The sequence below is a fragment of the Astyanax mexicanus genome, chromosome 16 (assembly GCF_023375975.1).
Source record: "Astyanax mexicanus isolate ESR-SI-001 chromosome 16, AstMex3_surface, whole genome shotgun sequence".
Classification (NCBI taxonomy): domain Eukaryota; kingdom Metazoa; phylum Chordata; class Actinopteri; order Characiformes; family Acestrorhamphidae; genus Astyanax; species Astyanax mexicanus.
The window spans coordinates 39,435,951-39,453,271 of NC_064423.1; the positions used below are offsets into that span (position 1 = coordinate 39,435,951).

Genomic DNA, 17,321 nt, shown 5'->3' on the forward strand with positions numbered 1-17,321 from the left:
CTCTTCACTACTTTACTTTAACTGATGCTCTCAAACACTTTATTAAGAGACAAGAAATTCAAGCTGTTAACTCTTGATGAGTTCAGCACAGCTGTTAACTGAAAGCCTGAGGTGCCTATCTTGAAGAATGTTAAATATAGAAAACATATTCTGGTTTGTTTAACACTTTTTAACTCTTTCACTAAATAATTCCATATGTTTTTCTTAATAGTTTAGAAGACGTTAGTATTAAAATACCATGCAGAACATTTTAAAATAATAAAAAACAAAAAAAACAAACTTTTCCCGTCGTTATGATATCAAAGACACACTGACACACCCTAAATCAAGGTTATTATGGGATGGATTACCACAGGACTCCATTAGGAAACGTCTGGCATGTTGCAGTGTTACACATGTGCTACACATTCCGTCTGTATATGTAGCTCAATAAATATTACCCATAACTGTCTAAATATATTTATAATTTATTTGTTGTTCCTAGTACCTTTTATCGTCTTTCCGTGTAGAATTACAATCTGACACCTCTTTCTGGGCTATTGTGGAAATTTAGCAGCAAAATTATGATTGATGATTCCTTAATTGTGTCAAAAGCAATTTTAAAGCACGAACATCCCAGAATAAACATTATAAACTGGAACAGGTTGATAAGCTATGCTTCAGACTGTTTGATTGGGCTTTAATTTTTAAGGCGTTTTTTACTGTCTTTTTTTAGTTTAGTTTTTCCCTGGTTTCTCCTCTGGGGTGCCTGGTATTTCTCCACTCATTATCAGTCATGTGACGCTCCTGTCTCTCAGCTTGCTTATAGGAATTCATACCGATCCTCCACCTCGCCCATCCCTCTACTCATCCCTCTACTCATCACTTTTCTCCTGTTTCCCGGCCGACTGTGGGAACATCATTATCTGTGTAGAGCTCAGGGAGTGGCTCACTGACGACAGACACTTTTCACCACAGAAAAATTCAAGCATTGAACTTATTGACTTCAAAATGTCTATTGATTATAGAATACATTGCTGATTTCTGTCAAGTATAGGATAAAGTATAGGATTTTTCCAAGCTGACGTTACACAATCAACAGTAATATGTAAAATTTGCACAGAGGTCGTTCTCGCGTCGGACGGAAGAACGACAAATCTTTTTAACCACTTAAAGAGGCGACATCCCAAACAGTACGCTGAAAGTCAGGTAACCTGCAGATTAACTACACCGCAGCTAGCAGAGGCTAATGCTACAGCCGGACCAAAACAAACAACGCTAACGCGGTCATTCGAGAGAGGCAATCCCTACGAGAAGAGAAGTAAACGATGGAGAGAGGTAACAGAAGCGTTTTTGAATCACTTTTTACCTGGCAAAGGACATGGTTCCTTTTAAAACAGTGGAAAACCAGCCATAAACACTTTATTTTTTCTTAAAAAAAAAGTTTTGTTCTAAATTACATTGGCAGCTAAGCAGTTAAGTCTTAAATCCTGTCAAAACATTCAGTGCTAATAGTAATACTTAAGTTACAGGAAGATTTTTTTACAGCATTTTTTTATTTAACTGCTTTTATTTAATTGTTACTGTCTTGGTCTTGCCTTGTTATTTTTGTAGTAGTCTAAGTTTGCTGTTTAAACAGCAAGATTGCACTTTCCCTGAATGGTGTTTTTGTGTACCATTTTAAACCAGTGTTAATAGATTAAAATCTGTTCAAAACGTGGCTTGGCCAAAATGGTTTGGTTTTTAGTGCTGTATTTAAGAATGGTTAGATTGTTTGATTGTACTCAAGCAACATGAAAAGAATCGTGATAAAATCATTATCGTGATTATGAAGAAAAAAGTCATGATATACTAATTTTGCCATATCGCCCACCCCTATTTCCCGTTTAAATTTTTGTCATAACGTCAATCTAGCAAGTATTCTTTAGAATTTCATGAGGATTGCACAAATGGAAATGCATTAAAATAGTTCAAATTAAATATTTTAACAAAGACTTCCATTAAAAGTTAAGAAGAAAGTTTCCTCCTTTTGTAAAATTGACATTTTTGATATTTAAGTTTTTAATTATGTATGGATCAATTGAATCGATACGTTCAGTTCATTTTCAGTAAATTTTGTTAAAGGAACAAAGTGCAAATCATCCATAAAACTTAACAAAATGTAATATTCAGCCAAGCCTGAATGCAGTCAGCCCTTAAAATGTACAACTCACTCATATTAATGTTCACTGTTAAAGTTAGTGATGTTTTATTTCAAGAACTTTAGCCCAAGATTTAAAACACTCCAGGAGATCTAAGAAAAAAATAAAATAAAATAAAAAATAAGTCTGGTCTTTGAATCCATGCCATTTTACGATAATCATTGCACCTTACACCCCATTAAAAGAGTCTATTTTCATGCCTTGTGCCTGCATTGTTTAAATAGCAACAGTGCTTCTGAATATATCTACACTGATGGGTGTGATGGTCTGGAAATAAGGTGTGTTCAGGTACATTTCTGGAGTTTTGATAACTTGACAACAGAAAACACAGGTGCTCTACTGACTGAATACAACCTAGACAAACGTTCATTGCTATCTTGAGTGTGAATTGATGTAAAAGTGTAGGAAGATGGATGATCACAAGCCATCAAACCAAACTGAACTACTTGAATTTTTGCACCAGGAGTAAAGCAACATGAAGTTATCCAAAAGCAGTGTGTAAGACTGGTGGAGGAGAACATGATGACAAGATGCATTAAAACTGTGATTAAAAACCATCAGGGTTATTTCACCAAATATTGATTTCTGAACTCTTAAAACTTTATGAATATGAACTTGTTGATTTCTTTGCATTATTTGAGGTCTGAAAGCTCTACATCTTTTTTGTTATTTTAGCCATGTCATTCATTTTTTGCACATAAATGCTCTAAATGACAATATTTTTGTGTGGAATTTGGGAGAAATGTTGTCTGTAGTTTATAGAATAAAACAACAATGTTCATTTTACTCAAATGTAAACCTAAAAATAGCAAAATCAGAGAAACTGATTCAGAAACTGAAGTGATCTCTTCATTTTTTCCAAAGCTTATTAAATAAGTATATTCATAAGTATCGTTGCTATTTAAACAATGCAGGAAAAATGTAAATACAGACTGTTGTGCAGAGTTTAACCCATTTATAGTGCCTATGAGTAAGCAGGTGTCTCAATACTTTTGTCCATATACACACATTTGAGCCAATTATTTTCATTCTGTGCTTCACTTTTGTCAGTAAGGGGGGTCTCCCACTTCTGACTGATCCCACCATTATAGAAAGTTCTTCAAAAGACAGAAAAATATGTTTTTTACAGTCAAAAGGTCTAACCAAAAGACTAATCAGCCCTTACCCACAACCCCTCGTTCCCACAGCCTCACAGCCCCATAGCTTTTAGCCTGACGTTAGTGCGAGGTGCATCAGCCGCTGAGTCACTGCTCTGCGTATTATATAATATTCATCCAGTCAGAGAAGAGCTCCATTCATGAAAAACAATACTGCAGGAATGTTTGATGCTGATCCCCCGGGGCTCTCCCATCCATCTCCTTCATTTCCTCTCTCGGCTGGAGCTATCGCTGGCTGTAGGCTAGCGCTGTGCTGTTGCACCCCCGATTAAACAGCTCATATTTCCCTGTGTTTGGAGTTTGTGTGGCAGTCGTGCCAGTAGACAGATTAATTATACATCCACTGTATCTCTGATGCCCTTCGCTCTGCCTACCCCGCGTTTTATAGCTTCGACTCGGGGAGAGAAATCTCGACGTACTCGCTGTTCTTTTAGCTAGCATTGATTAGCAGTGTGTTAACAAGCCTGAAATTGGCTTCAACAGTCACACACATAATGTGTGTTGAGTTATATAGATCTATTGCAGTAGATTAGTAGATTAGCATGTTGCTGGTAAAAATGAACAGTCATTGACAAAAAATGAAAATTATTACAATATAACAATGAAAAAAATGTAGAGTACTAGCTCTTTCGCCGTTCAGAGGTGAGTATTATCAGCCTGTAGACTGCTGGTAACCCCGGCTAGCGGAGCAGCTGGAGCAGCATTAGCATTAGCTGCTAACCACACTAAGTGCTAGCCCATTCAGCGTTCAGAGGTGTGTATGTTGGACTGTAGACTGTGCATTTTCAATTTAAAAAAAGCTATTTGGAGCAAACCGCTAACCGCAGCTAGCACTAGTGGTTAGATGCTAATGCTAATGCTGCTGCACCCAAATATGGGAATCTGGAAATCTAAGCTTACTTTAAATAGATGGAAGCACTTTACTCCCCCAAACAAACAGTTCTCATGAGAGAAATCTATGTAGATTAGCATAAAGCGCTCATTTTACTTAAAAAAAAAAAAAAAATATATATATATATATATATATATATATATTAAGAATTACAGTTTGGTTTACTTAGCTTAGCTTTCCTTTCTAAATTAGAAGGAAAACATGGCGACACCCCTGTTCCTTACTAGTGTCGCAAAATTACCCTTATTATCCAGTGCCTCTTATTTATGAAAATAGACCAGAAAATAGCCGTTTATTGATACGGCGCTGTTATTTTTGCTGTTTTGTATTGTAAAGGTTTTCTGCAAGACTTGCATTACTAACATTATTCAGATGGAAATTTTGTGGTTTATTTTATTATTATTCCAAATTTGTGTTAATTCATACCTTAGTTGGGAAACATTTTCCAGCAGTCTTTTCCCTGTCTCTGGTGTTGTGCTATGTCGTCCCAGTGCTTGTCCCAGTGTTTCTACGCCCCTCTTAAGCTTTGCTAAGCATTGCTGTAGCTTTAATTGTATTAAAACTCCTCTAATTTTGTATAACAGTGTTAATCTGTGTAAACTCCAAAGTCCAAAGTTGATGAGCGTTTTATGGACAGTCATGGTCTTACTGAAGTGTTTGCATCTGTCCATAACTCACTCTCTCTCGTTCTTCCATTCCCGGCGGCCGGTTTGCTCCCGTTGTGGCCCGGTGCATTATGGGAGCTGAGCCAGGGGCGCGTGCGGTGGACTCTTGCATGAATAGGTATTTTATTTCCATCCATTTCCATTAGAGAACCACTTTTCACACTGACATCCCCGTGTTTGGCATTTTCCTGAAGCAGATGAAGAAAAATGCACATTTTTAATGCGTATTGATGCGCTCCAGGAGGCATGCTGTTCTGGCTGTTTCATTAGGAATAGGTAATGCCAGTTTAATACAGATGCCTTCATTTATTGGGAGATTTCTGGTTTAAATCCTGGTCATGCAGCTTGCCATCAGCTGCTGTAGTCCTGAGAGAGCATAATTGGCATTGCTCTCTCTCTGGGTGGGTACAGTAGATGGCGCTCTGTCTTTCCCCTCATCACTCCTAGGGTGATGTGGATCAGCACAAGGCTGCGTCTGTGAGCTGATGTATCAGAACCGAGTCGCTGCGCTGCTTTCCTCCGAGCGTTAGCGCTGTGATGCTACTCGGCAATGCTACAGCATCAGCAGCAGCTTAAAAAGAGGCGGAGTCTGACTTCACATGTGTCGGAGGAGGCGTGTGCTAGTCTTCTTAACCCTCCTGGTGTTGTGTGATCACTAGTGATAGGGGGATATACAGCTGAGTAGCAGCTCAATCGGCTAGATGAATTTGGAGAAAAAAGGAAGATTACTTGAAATAAATCTTAAAAAATGAGGATATCAAACAGAGATGATCGGTTCTGATCCTTGAAAATGAATGATTTAGAGTTATACTGTATATTTGACACTTAATCCTTAGAAGTCTGGAGTGCTACAATATAAATGCATAGTCATATAATTAATTACATACTAGGCATTTTCAGATATATACATTTATATACTGTAAAAAAATCAGTTAGTTCAATGTTAAATTATTTAATATGTGATTTCACAGTTTTTCACACCTGTAGTTGGTTTCTATGGTCCGGATATATTGATGAGTTTGTTTACTCAGAGCATTTCCCCATTTAGTTTGGTTTGTTTTCACACAGGCACAAATCTAAATGCACCAAAATGCTCCCCAACAATCTACGCAACTACATTGTCTCCTCTGATTGGTCAGAGCTGTCTGGTGCATGAGCAAGAAAGTAAATACAGTAAAAAGGTTCTTATTTAACACCAGACACTGTTTTTTGTGTCGATAAATATTGGAAAAATGAGAGAACACCTAAAAATGATGAGTTTCTTAGATTTTTCCAAATTGAAAACCTCTCAAGTATAATTAAGAGGACGATGGATGATCACAAGCCATCAAACCAAACTGAACTGCTTGAATTTTTGCACCAGGAGTAAATGCATAAAGTTATCCAAAAGCAGTGTGTAAGACTGGTGGAGGAGAACATGATGCCAAGATACATAAAAACTGTGATAAAAAACAAACCAGGATTATTCCACCAAATATTGATTTCTGAACTCTTTATTTCTAAACTTTATGAATATGAACTTGATTTATTTGTATTATTTAAGGTTTGAAATATTCTTCATCTTTTTTCATTTCTCATTTTCTGTAAATAAATGCTCTAAATGAGAATATTTTTATTTGTAATTTGGGAGAAATATTGTCTGTAGTTTATAGAATAAAACAACAATGTTCATTTTACTCAAACATAAACCTATAAATAGCAAAATCAGAGAAACTGATTCAGAAACTGAAGTGATCTCTTATTTTTTTACTCCAGGAACTGCAGTTTGTAAGGGTTATGGTGTGAATAAGGTTATGTTATGTTAGTGTGAGACTGAAGTTGGCTCTGCTCCATCCTGTATCACCCAGCTTCACTCTGCTCAGGAGCTTTAGTGCTGCACAGCAGGACCTCCATCTGCTACACCTCATCACTCCTAATACACACACACACACACACACATACACCGTTCAGGTAGGTGGGTTGATAGACAGATAGATAGGTATGTGGGTTGGTAGACAGATAGATAGGTAGGTGAGTTGGTTGGTAGACAGATAGATAGGTAGGTGAGTTGGTTGGTAGACAGATAGATAGGTAGGTGGGTTGGTAGATAGATAGATAGGTAGGGCTGGTTGATAGACAGATAGATATGTATGTGGGTTGGTAGACAGATAGATAGGTAGGTGGGTTGGTAGACAGATAGATAGATAGGTGGGCTGGGAGACAGATAGATAGGTAGGTGGGTGGGTAGACAGATAGATAGGTAGGTGGGTGGGTAGACAGATAGATAGGTAGGTGGGTGGGTAGACAGATAGATAGGTAGGTGGGTTGGTAGACAGATAGATAGGTAGGTGGGTTGGTAGATAAGTAAGTAGATATGTCGGTAGGAAGGTAGATAACTAGGTATGTAGATAAATAGGTAGGTGAAATGGTAGATAGGTATGTAGATGGATAGGTCAGTAGGTAGTAAGGTATGTAGGTTGGTACGTAAATAGATAGTTGAGTAGGTAGATAGGTGGGTTTGTAGGCAGGAAGATAGGTAGGTGGGTAGGTAGCTAGAGAGGTAGGCAGGTAGATAAATCTGTTATTGGGTAGGTAGATTGGTATGAAGGTGTATAGGCCAGTAGGTAGGTAGGTAAGTGAGTTAGTAGACAGGTAGATAGGTAGGTGGGTAGGTAGGTAGATAAATAGGTAGATAGGTAGTTGGTTAGGTAGGTTGGTGGCTTAGTAGACAGGTAGACAGCTAGGTGGGTAGGTAGATAGGTAAGTAGGTGGGTAGGTCTGTGGGCAGGTAGGTGGGTAGGTAGATAAGTAGGTGAGTAGGTAGGTGGGTTGGTAGTCAGGTAGACGGGTATGTACGTAAATAGATAGGTGGGTAGGAAGATACATAGGTAGGTGGATAGGTATTTATGTAGGTAGGTATGTGGGTGGAAAGGTAGATAGATAGTTGGGTAGGTAATTAAGTGGGAAGGTAGGTAATTAGGTATTTAAAAGGGTAGGTACATGGGTATGCAGGTATGTAGATGGATTAGTAGGCAGGTAGACAGGTAGGTTGGGCAGGTAGGTAGGTAGGTTACTAGCTAAATAGATAGTTTGGTAGGTAGGTGGGTAGGTAATTAAGTAGGTAGATGGGTATGTAAGTAGAGAGGTAGAGGTATGTATGATACAATAAGATAAATACACTGAAAAAACACACATAACTAGTAGACAGCTATAGAATGTGTGTGTGTGTGCACATGTGATGCTCAGCTGTGCTTATACACTCCTGACTGATGTTTGCCACCTGTGGTGAAGAACATTGAGTCCTGATTTTGCGTAAAAAAAAATCTATCAGTAGGTCTTTTTGTTGGATTGGGTTAAATGTAGAAGATAGCAGCAGCAGGAGTGATGTGTGGAACTGGAAGAGCACTGGGAACAGGGGAATATCATTACTGTGGTGTGAAGTGTGCAGGCTGTTTCTGCTGGCCGTGTGGAGCCTGACAACAGTTAAAGTAGTTACAGCTTTAGCATTAGAATTTAGCTGAACTCACAGTTTCTTCCGCTGAATGTTGACCCACAGAAAATATATATTCCTTGGATACTTTTGTGGTGCTACAGAATGTATGTATAGCTTATATATCTATATATAGCAGTGCTCTTATCAATGAATTTATAACTGCAGTTCCAGTCATGTTAATCTGAGCTAAAGGCTAAAGCTGCTGTTTCCATGTGGGTCAGCCAGACGTCTTCCTGTAGCAGTTTTCTCCAGTTTACAAGAGTCTTTTGAAGGTGTAGGATTAATGTCTCTAAAGAAAAGACTTGTATGTTCATGTGGACGAGTATTGTCGTGTTGGAAAATTAGAGCACTGGAGTGATTGCAGGACCTCATTAACATAGTTAACATTAATAAATGTGATATGTCTGTGTAATAATATTTAATCATTGCAGTATCTATTGTGATAAATGCATTTGAGAGTATTTTCCATTTGATCAATTATTTCTATTTACATTTACATATTAAAATGTCTGTCCCATGACTTCTGGCATGGTGTATTGTGCAGCCCTGCAGTAGGCTGTATGGCGCTGATGGGGTGAAGTGTTGATATCAGCATTCTTTTCCTGCTGTAATCAATATTTTCTCTCAGTATATGCTTTAATTAGATGATGATGAAACAGTAACAGATGCTGGAGAGAGAGAGAGAGAGAGAGAGAGAGAGAGAGAGTAAAAGTGAGGGAGAATGAGAGATGTGAAATAGAGAGGGAAAATGAGAGAGAGGGAGAGAGGATGGATATGTGTGTGTGTGTGAGAGAGAGAGGGAGGATGTGAAAGAGAGATGGAGAAAAGTGAGAGAGAGTGAGAAAGAGCAAGTAAGAGAGTGAGAGTGAAAGAGAGAAACAATGCGAGAGATAGAGAGAGGATGGATGTGTGTGTTTGTGGGAGAGAGAACGAGAAAGAGAGAGAGAGGAAAGATGTGAGAGAGAGTGAGAGGGAGGAAGACAGGGTAAGAGAGAAAGAGTGAAATAGAAAGAAAGAAAGAATAAAAGAAAGAAAGAAAGAAAGAAAGAAAGGGAAGATGTGTTTGAGTGAGAGATATGGAGAGAATGGATGAGAGGGAGAATGTAAAAGAGAGAGAGAACGGGTGAGATGGAGATGAAGAGAGGGAGAATGTAAAGGAGAGAGAGGGAGAAATAGGGAAAATGAGAGCGAGGGACAATAGGAGAAAGAGAGAGAGAGAGAGAGAGAGAGAGAGAGAGAGAGAAATAGAAATTGAAAGGGAGGGAGAAGAGACAGAGAGAGAGAAAATGAGGGACAGAATGATGTGAGAGAGAGAGAGAGAGAGAGGTAAAGAGAGAGATGTAGAGAGGGAGAATTAGAGAGATAGAGAGGTAAAGAGGTAGAGGGAGAGAAAGGTAGAAAGAGAGGAAGAGTGAGGGACAGAGAGGTAGAGACAGATAGATAGAAAGAGAGAGAGAGAGGAACAGAGTGAAAGAGAGAGAGAGAGAGAGAGAGAGAGAGAGAGGGATAGAGATAGGTAGAGAGGGAGAGAGAGAATCAGAGAGAGAGAGAGGGATAGAGAGAGAGAGGTAGAGAGAGAGAGAGGTAGAGAGGGAGGACGGCTGGATCTGTGCCCCTCTGCTTGTCCATTCAGCAGTTTGCCGCAGTGCCTCCCGCTGGTTCTGCTGCTACATCAACACTCGGCTCGGCTCTGTCCAAACAGTCATTGTGTTTGGTGAAACGGGGTCATGGCTGCTGCTTTCAGTAGAAATATCCTTAAATAAAGTGTGTAAAGCCGGAGTGGATTGATATGACCTACTGAGCTGGAAAAGTGTGTTAATGCATCTCTAACAGTGTGGCACCGAGGCCGTGCCCGCGGGAGGATAGCAGCAGCGGGCTGGTAGGACACTGGGGCAGCGGAGATATTTTGGAGGACCTATTTGAGGTGTTTAAAGCAACAGAATATAATAATAAACGGTATCAATGTGCTTCTGCTACCATTTCTCTTGCTCATGAATATTCATACATGCAAACATATCGTCTCTAATTGGCTAACAGCACTGTGACATTAGGAGGCAGCGAGACGAACCACAGTTAGAAACATTTTAAAATAAAGTCATTTTTACACTAATAACAGTCTTTGCAATGCCATATGTTACTTTAAAACATGTGTAAAAATGTCCTGCTAAGTGCAGTTCAGCCTATACTGACCTAAAGTCTTTGAGTCTCTGTAAAACACCAAATCCACCGGAGATCCCATTTAAACCTAAAGCTACTTACACACAGAGATGGGTAGTTCAGGTCCAGAAAGTAAAAATCCACCCTGGGGTTTTGTTGGCTGAGCCAGAGTGGATTTTTACTTTTAACTAGTGTAAACATAACTGTTCTAAACATACACCTACCTATCTCAATTATACTATTTGTTCATTAGCTCTGAATTACTGGGTAAAGCATATAACACTGATGTGCTATTCGCACAAATAACACAAGAATTAACTGCATGCTGTTCCTAGCGCTGTGCGTTTTACTGAATATTTTATTTTACTAGCTGCTGCAGACAATGGAGGTTGAGAAACAGTTTCATGTGCAGCATCATAAACAACTCAGAGAGACCTACTGTATTTCACAAAGAACAAGAACAAGTGGATTTTAGCGAAGACACTCATAAAGACACTGAGATTAAAACGGCAGAAGTGTGCAGATCTGTCCTCAAAGATAAATGTGCTACTTAGGCCCCGTCCGCACAAATCTGGATATTTTTTTTTAAAACTCAGGTTTTTGTCTCCATTTTAAAAAATGTCTTCGTCCACACAGAAACGCCATACTATTTAAAAACAAAGAAATGAACAAGGGATTCTATGGACATTCTGACGTTTTCTCGCCACTCCTCAGCAACAACTACTTCATTTTCAAAAATTTCCCACCTCTGTGTGTAAGTAACTATAGGTTTAAATAGGATCTCCGGTGGATTTGGCGTTTTACAGCGACTCTAAGACTAGGTCAGTGGCTGAACTGCACATAGCAGAACATTATTACACATGTTGTAAAGTAACATATGACACTGCAAACACTGTTATTAGTGTAAACATGTCTTTATTTTAAAAGTGTTTCTCTTCCGTGCCTCCTGGTGTCGCAGTGCTGTTTGCCAATCAGAGGCGATATCTTTGCATGTATGAATATTAATGAGCATCCTCGTCCACTCCTCCACCGGACTAAAGAAGTGTTATACTGGGCGTATACCGGAGCACTTTAATTTATAAAAACAGCTCACATGGCATTTGTTTATACTAGAGACCACAACTAGACATTTTAAAATAAATAAAGGGAAAAACGAGGAATGAGACCTTTAATATAGTCTTATATATTAAATTTACATTGTAAAAAATCACAAAATTAAACTTTTGATAGGTAGTGTACTAAAATCCAGCCTAAAGTCTGAATTTGAAGCTTTATAACTTCATCCAGCTCTAATAGTAGGACATTTTTTCAGGCAGTAGGAAGGTAAAAATCATGGAAAAGTAGACCACGCCCAGTTTGCACACCTGCACTGTAGTGTGACGTGGGTCTGGTTGGTGTATCAGACTGATTGCTGGGCTGGTCTGGTCTCTGCTGGGTGAAAAACGCTGAGCTGGGTTGTGATTAAGAGCCCAGAGATTTGTGCCTGGTGGCGCGAGCGGCGGAGATTAGCCCCATACAGGGAGTTTGGCAACCAGCAGATTTAGAGAGACATACGGCACAGCTGAACTAGCTGGAGGCCCTCGTTTAGCACGACACCAGCCATGCCACCAGATCACAGGGGTAAGAGGCTAATTACCAGCTTTGTTTTTGTTTTATGTGTGTGTGTGTGAAGTGTAAAATAGTGTTGGTTATTAATGACTGAGGCTAATATATACAGTGTTTTGACAAAGTCATGACTTTTCTTCATGATAAATCATTGGTTGTTCGAATCAGCAATTAAATTTACTTAAATATATCATATAGCAGATATATTTCATTAATTTAATGGAGGACATTAACTCTAGCTCCATATTCCACATGTTGACGGCACCAACGCTTATGTTATATTAGCAAAAATTCTGCATTTTAGAAGTTTCATATTGGAGCTCTTTCACAAAATATTTGGTGACACATCGCAGAAACCCAAGCTAAAATTCATCAGTCAGTGGCAATGTTTAGTATTAAATGTGCTAAATTTGATATCTGAGAAGTGAAATGTAGCATATAATTTAATGGAGGACATAAACTCTAGCTCCATATTCCACAATTTAACAGCACACATTATTTGAGAAAATTATGCATTGTTGAAGTTCATTAACTCTAGCTCCATATTCCACATGTCGACAGCACTAATTCTTATCTTATATTATCGAAAATTATGCATTGTTGAAGTCCATCATATTGGAGCTCTATACCAAAATATTTGGTGAAATATCACAAAAACCCAAGCTACAATTCATCAGTCAGTAGCAATGTTTGATATTACATGTGCTAATTTGGATATGTGAGAAGTGAAATGTAGCAAATAATTTAATGGAGGACATTAACTCTAGCTCCATATTCCACATGTTGACAGCACAAATTTGTATATTGTATTTGAGAACATTATGCATTGTAGAAGTTTTATATTGGAGCTTTATAATCAATAAAAAAAGAATAATTTAAAAATATTTGTCGAAACATCACAGAAACCCAAGCTGTTTGTGATATCAAGCTGTTTGATATCACATGTGCTGATTTAGTTTACAGCGTTAGATGCTAAGCTAACATTGCTAACAAACATTTGACTTAGACTCTCACTTATCATCTTAGTATGTATGCATAAATCTTTGTAAAAACAAAAAATGCATTGAAATTATTGGCTATATACCTTTAACTAGCTTTAAATCTACACTGACATGCCATGCCATATATCACGGGACAGGAATTGGATAGTAAACAGTGACTTTTGCCATGTCCATGGAATCTAAAGAATGCTGTACTGACCTGTGGATGTGGATGATAGTGCTCCAACATAGAGGGTGCTATGCTTAAAGCACTGTGCTGCTTGATTTAGAGTGTGTCAGTGTGTCTTTGCTATCGTAACGACGGGAAAAGTACACCTTGCGCAGCTCGAGAAGCACAAAAGGCATGTACTAATTCTCTTAATTAAATCTCTTAATAAACCAATCAGTGTGTCACTTGCTATTGCATTTAATTGCCATACGCACTCAGACTTTGGCGGATTGCTATTGCAATGGCGCAGTGTCCATGTGTTTTTAACAAGCGGGGGTGTACATGTGGTTGGGTTGCACCTGTGTTTCCAAGATAGCAATGAATGCCTGACTGTAGTCCTCCAGTCCTATGATGCACTCCTCCAGTTGGACGGTGGTATCCGGTTGAGAGTACGCTGTGTGTGATTGGCTGCCGCTTTTCACCAGTATGTTTTTTGTTAAAAGTGCTGGGGATAGAATGTGATTGTAAACCGTCTTTGGGTTTCTAGAAAGGTTCTATATACAGTGGCTTTCAAAAGTATTCATACCCCTTAAACTTCTCCATATCTTGAAGTTGTGCATATTCAGAAGTTGTGATAAATGCTGTAGTGTACATTGATAATCTTGGCTAACCTTGTCTCTCTCTTTCTCTCTCTCTCTCTCTCTCTCTCTCTCTCTCTCTCTCTCTCTCTCTCTCTGTCTCTCGTCCAGGCCAGCCACACGGGCATGCGCTCGTACATTTACAGTAAGAACTCTGTGATTGGCTCGCAGGCTGAGCACGGGGGCATGAGGACCTACTTCTTCAGCGCCGACACGCAGGAGGACATGAATGGCTGGATCCGTGCCATGAACCAGGCAGCGCTGATGCAGAGCCACGGCTTGAAGAGGTCAGTCACCCCCTCCCCGTACCCCCCCCCGCTCAGCCTGGCACTCCTGCGGGGCTGGGATCTAAAACCACGATTAACCCCCTGTCTGAACCCAAACTCTGAGTTTAGAGGAAAAGATCAGAGGTTTGGGAGATTTTTCCCGCTGGATGCTTTGAAAATCGTTCTGCAGAAAAGTCTGTTCAGCCCAAAAACTCAGAACACACAGCAGACAATGTAATACAATATTTTTTCACTGTTTATTTGTTATATTAAAGTGTGCTGTTTAGTAAAATATTGTGATATTGTGCAATACAGTATCAAATTTTGTATTTTTAGATTAATTTTGCCACTTAAAAATAAGTGAATCTGGTACTGTAAATTACATATACTTTTAAAAATAAGCAGATGTACCAGCCAAGCGCACTAAAGTTACTTTAACTGTGCAGTTTTATTTGTAAATTTACCTCAGTATTGCGTTTTGTGCAATTTTTGGATGCATTTTTTGCCAAATATTTGGTGCATCCCTCTTTTATGGGGGTGATTTTTGTGTTTTTCTCAGATGTTTTGAGGCTGAAACACTATTCTAAACTATTCTATAGCTCTGGACGGGATTATTTTCTCAGTGATAAAACTCCTGCAACCGGACTGCAATTGAAAAATCAGGAGGACCAGTGAGGTTTTAGGCTTTTTCGGTCACACGACATTGCTTTCAGTAGCTCCTCCATTTCCACTCACTGTGTTTTTAAAATGGATCTCCGTGGAAACGCCGGCCAAAGTGTAATTACAGTGCGCGGCAAATGATAAATAGCTATTTTAATAAACACAAGGAGACGAAACTCAGAGATGAGTGTCCAGACAGGACTAAAATAACTGGAGGATCACGGAGTTCAGAGAAAAACAGTAAATAATTCAGCCTGTAATTTTCTCAGAGGACGTCTGAGAAAAACATGTACATGGTCGTTCCGGACAGGAATAAAATCACAGAGGATCCCCATTAAAGAGAAAATTGCCACAGGACCCCCTGAGAAGATAATTCAGTCCAGACAGGGCTTATGTCAGGATTTTTCCTGTAATTTAGGGATTTACCAAATATTCAGCAACCGAAATTGTTCGTCAGAAACATGGAACGAAAAGACTGAAAATCATTTAGATTAGAAAAGCACTACTGAGGTAAATTTACACATAAAACTGCACACTTTAGTGTACTTTGTCAGTACATCTACTCTGATATTTTGTTCTAAAAAGCATATGTTTAAATTGCAGCTTTGTAATTTTTGTATTAAATATATATTTAGGCGAATTAACTTATTAAGTGCTGTAAAAAAATGGCAAAATAATAGAAAATTGAAACTTGATACTGTATTGCACAAAGCATAATATCACAGTATTCTACTGCGCAACACACTTTAATATAAAGTACCAGTCACAAGTTTGAACACACCATAAATACAGTGTTTTTTGCATTTTCTCAGTCAGCTTTATGAGGTAGAGTCATCTGGAATTCAGGCTTTCAGTTAACAGCTGTGCTGAACTCATCAAGAGTTAATTACTTGAATTTCTTGTCTCTTAATAAAGTGTTTGAGAGCATCAGTTAAAGTAAAGTAGTGAAGAGGTAGAGTTACAGGTATACAGTGAATTGTAAACATTTGATTAATGTTCTAATCCTGATTATTAGAAGCAAAAACTACTCAACTAAAAGAAAAGAAATGAAGATCAGTCATTTCGACACATTTCAAGAACTTTAAAAGACCATCAAAAACTTAATGATGAAACTGGCACTCATTAGTTTATCGGAGTTACCAACCTTCCCAGATAAGAGCATCTAAATGCTGCACATTTTGAGTATTTTGGTTTGTTTAACACTTTTAAGTTACTATATAAGAACATCTCCATTTCTATTGGTCCGTTCGTCAAGAAATTTAAACACAGAGTAAAAGACAGTTTCTATGTTCATATTATTTAGTAAACTAAAAATCAACAAAAATAGAAATACGTGTTTTTCATTGGACAGCGTCGATATGCTCCTTCTCTTTCTGTCTCCTCTCACTGTTCCGTTCCTCTCATGTAGTCGTGTGGTTCCTCCAGCTGTTCTGATTTAATGTGGTCTTTAAACTGTCTCCCGGTCTCAGTTCTGCCGTTAGGTCGAGTAACGTATGGCCTCAGCACAGCTATTGTATAAAAATGGGCTGATTGATATTTCCCGTGCGATATTTCCTGCATGCATGGTGGGGCTCCAGCAGGCCTGGCTGCGTCCTGCTCGCTCTCATTATGTTTAATTGATCTCAGCGAGGCTGTCACATGACGTCAGGAGGAACAGCTGATCTTTGTCCGAATGGACGCTTTGTAACCAATAGAAGTGTGTGTTAGTGTGTGTAAGTGAGTGTGAAAGGGTTACTCACGTTCACTCTGTCTCATTACTTTTGTTATTGGTCATTGGTAATTATTAGGGGTGTAACGATACGGAAAATGCACGGTTCGGTTCAAACCTCAGGATTAAACCACATTATTCGGTACATTTTCAGTACAGTTGATGGAAAAAATTACGAGGCTGGGCATTCTTTATAATAACAATAAATCTTCATTATAATCTTGTTTAATTTTTTGGGATGGGATGTTGTAACGGGGTTCGAGCACGTTTTTTAAATGCTTGAAAACAGCATTACTTTAACTGCTTAAACTATAAATATTGTTTTCCTAAGCATATTACTGGATGCATTTCAGTGTTTCAGAGTTTCTTTTTTAAGAGATATCAGCATTATATTATTAAAATTAAAATATATTAGTAGCGTCAATCAATAAAAAATGAATTAAAATCATGATTAATTTTTTTAATGATGCAATTTACCAGTATTATTGTGAGGGGACATTTTTACTGTATTGCAATATCTGAGAGTAGAGAGAGAGACAGACAGTCAGACAGTCAGACAGAGGTGTGAAAGAGCAAAAGACAGACAGACAGAGAGGCAGACAGATGGCACGAGCAAAAGAGAGAGACACAGGCGGATGGACAGCGCAAGTAAAATGAAGAGATAGCGCGAGCAAAAGAGAGAGAGATAGACAGACAGACGGCGCAAAAGAGAGAGAGACAGGCAGATAGAAAAACGGTGCAAGCAAAAGAGAGAGACAGACAGACAGCTCAA

At 38.7% G+C, this 17,321-nt stretch overlaps 1 protein-coding gene across 10 annotated transcripts in view; it reads left to right on the top strand.

The window, feature by feature from the left end:
• The window catches only part of plekha7b (pleckstrin homology domain containing, family A member 7b), a 291,689-nt gene that overhangs the window by 182,515 nt on the left and 91,853 nt on the right, over positions 1-17,321 (top strand). For all 10 annotated transcript variants that reach the window (XR_007424774.1, XR_007424772.1, XR_007424775.1 and 7 more), the window contains one exon: positions 14,027-14,202. Coding sequence is in view for 2 of the 10 variants with exons in the window: in XM_049465414.1 (XP_049321371.1) it covers positions 14,027-14,202 (176 nt within the window). In the remaining 8 variants the exon portion in view is untranslated. The remainder of the gene's footprint in view (positions 1-14,026; positions 14,203-17,321) is intronic.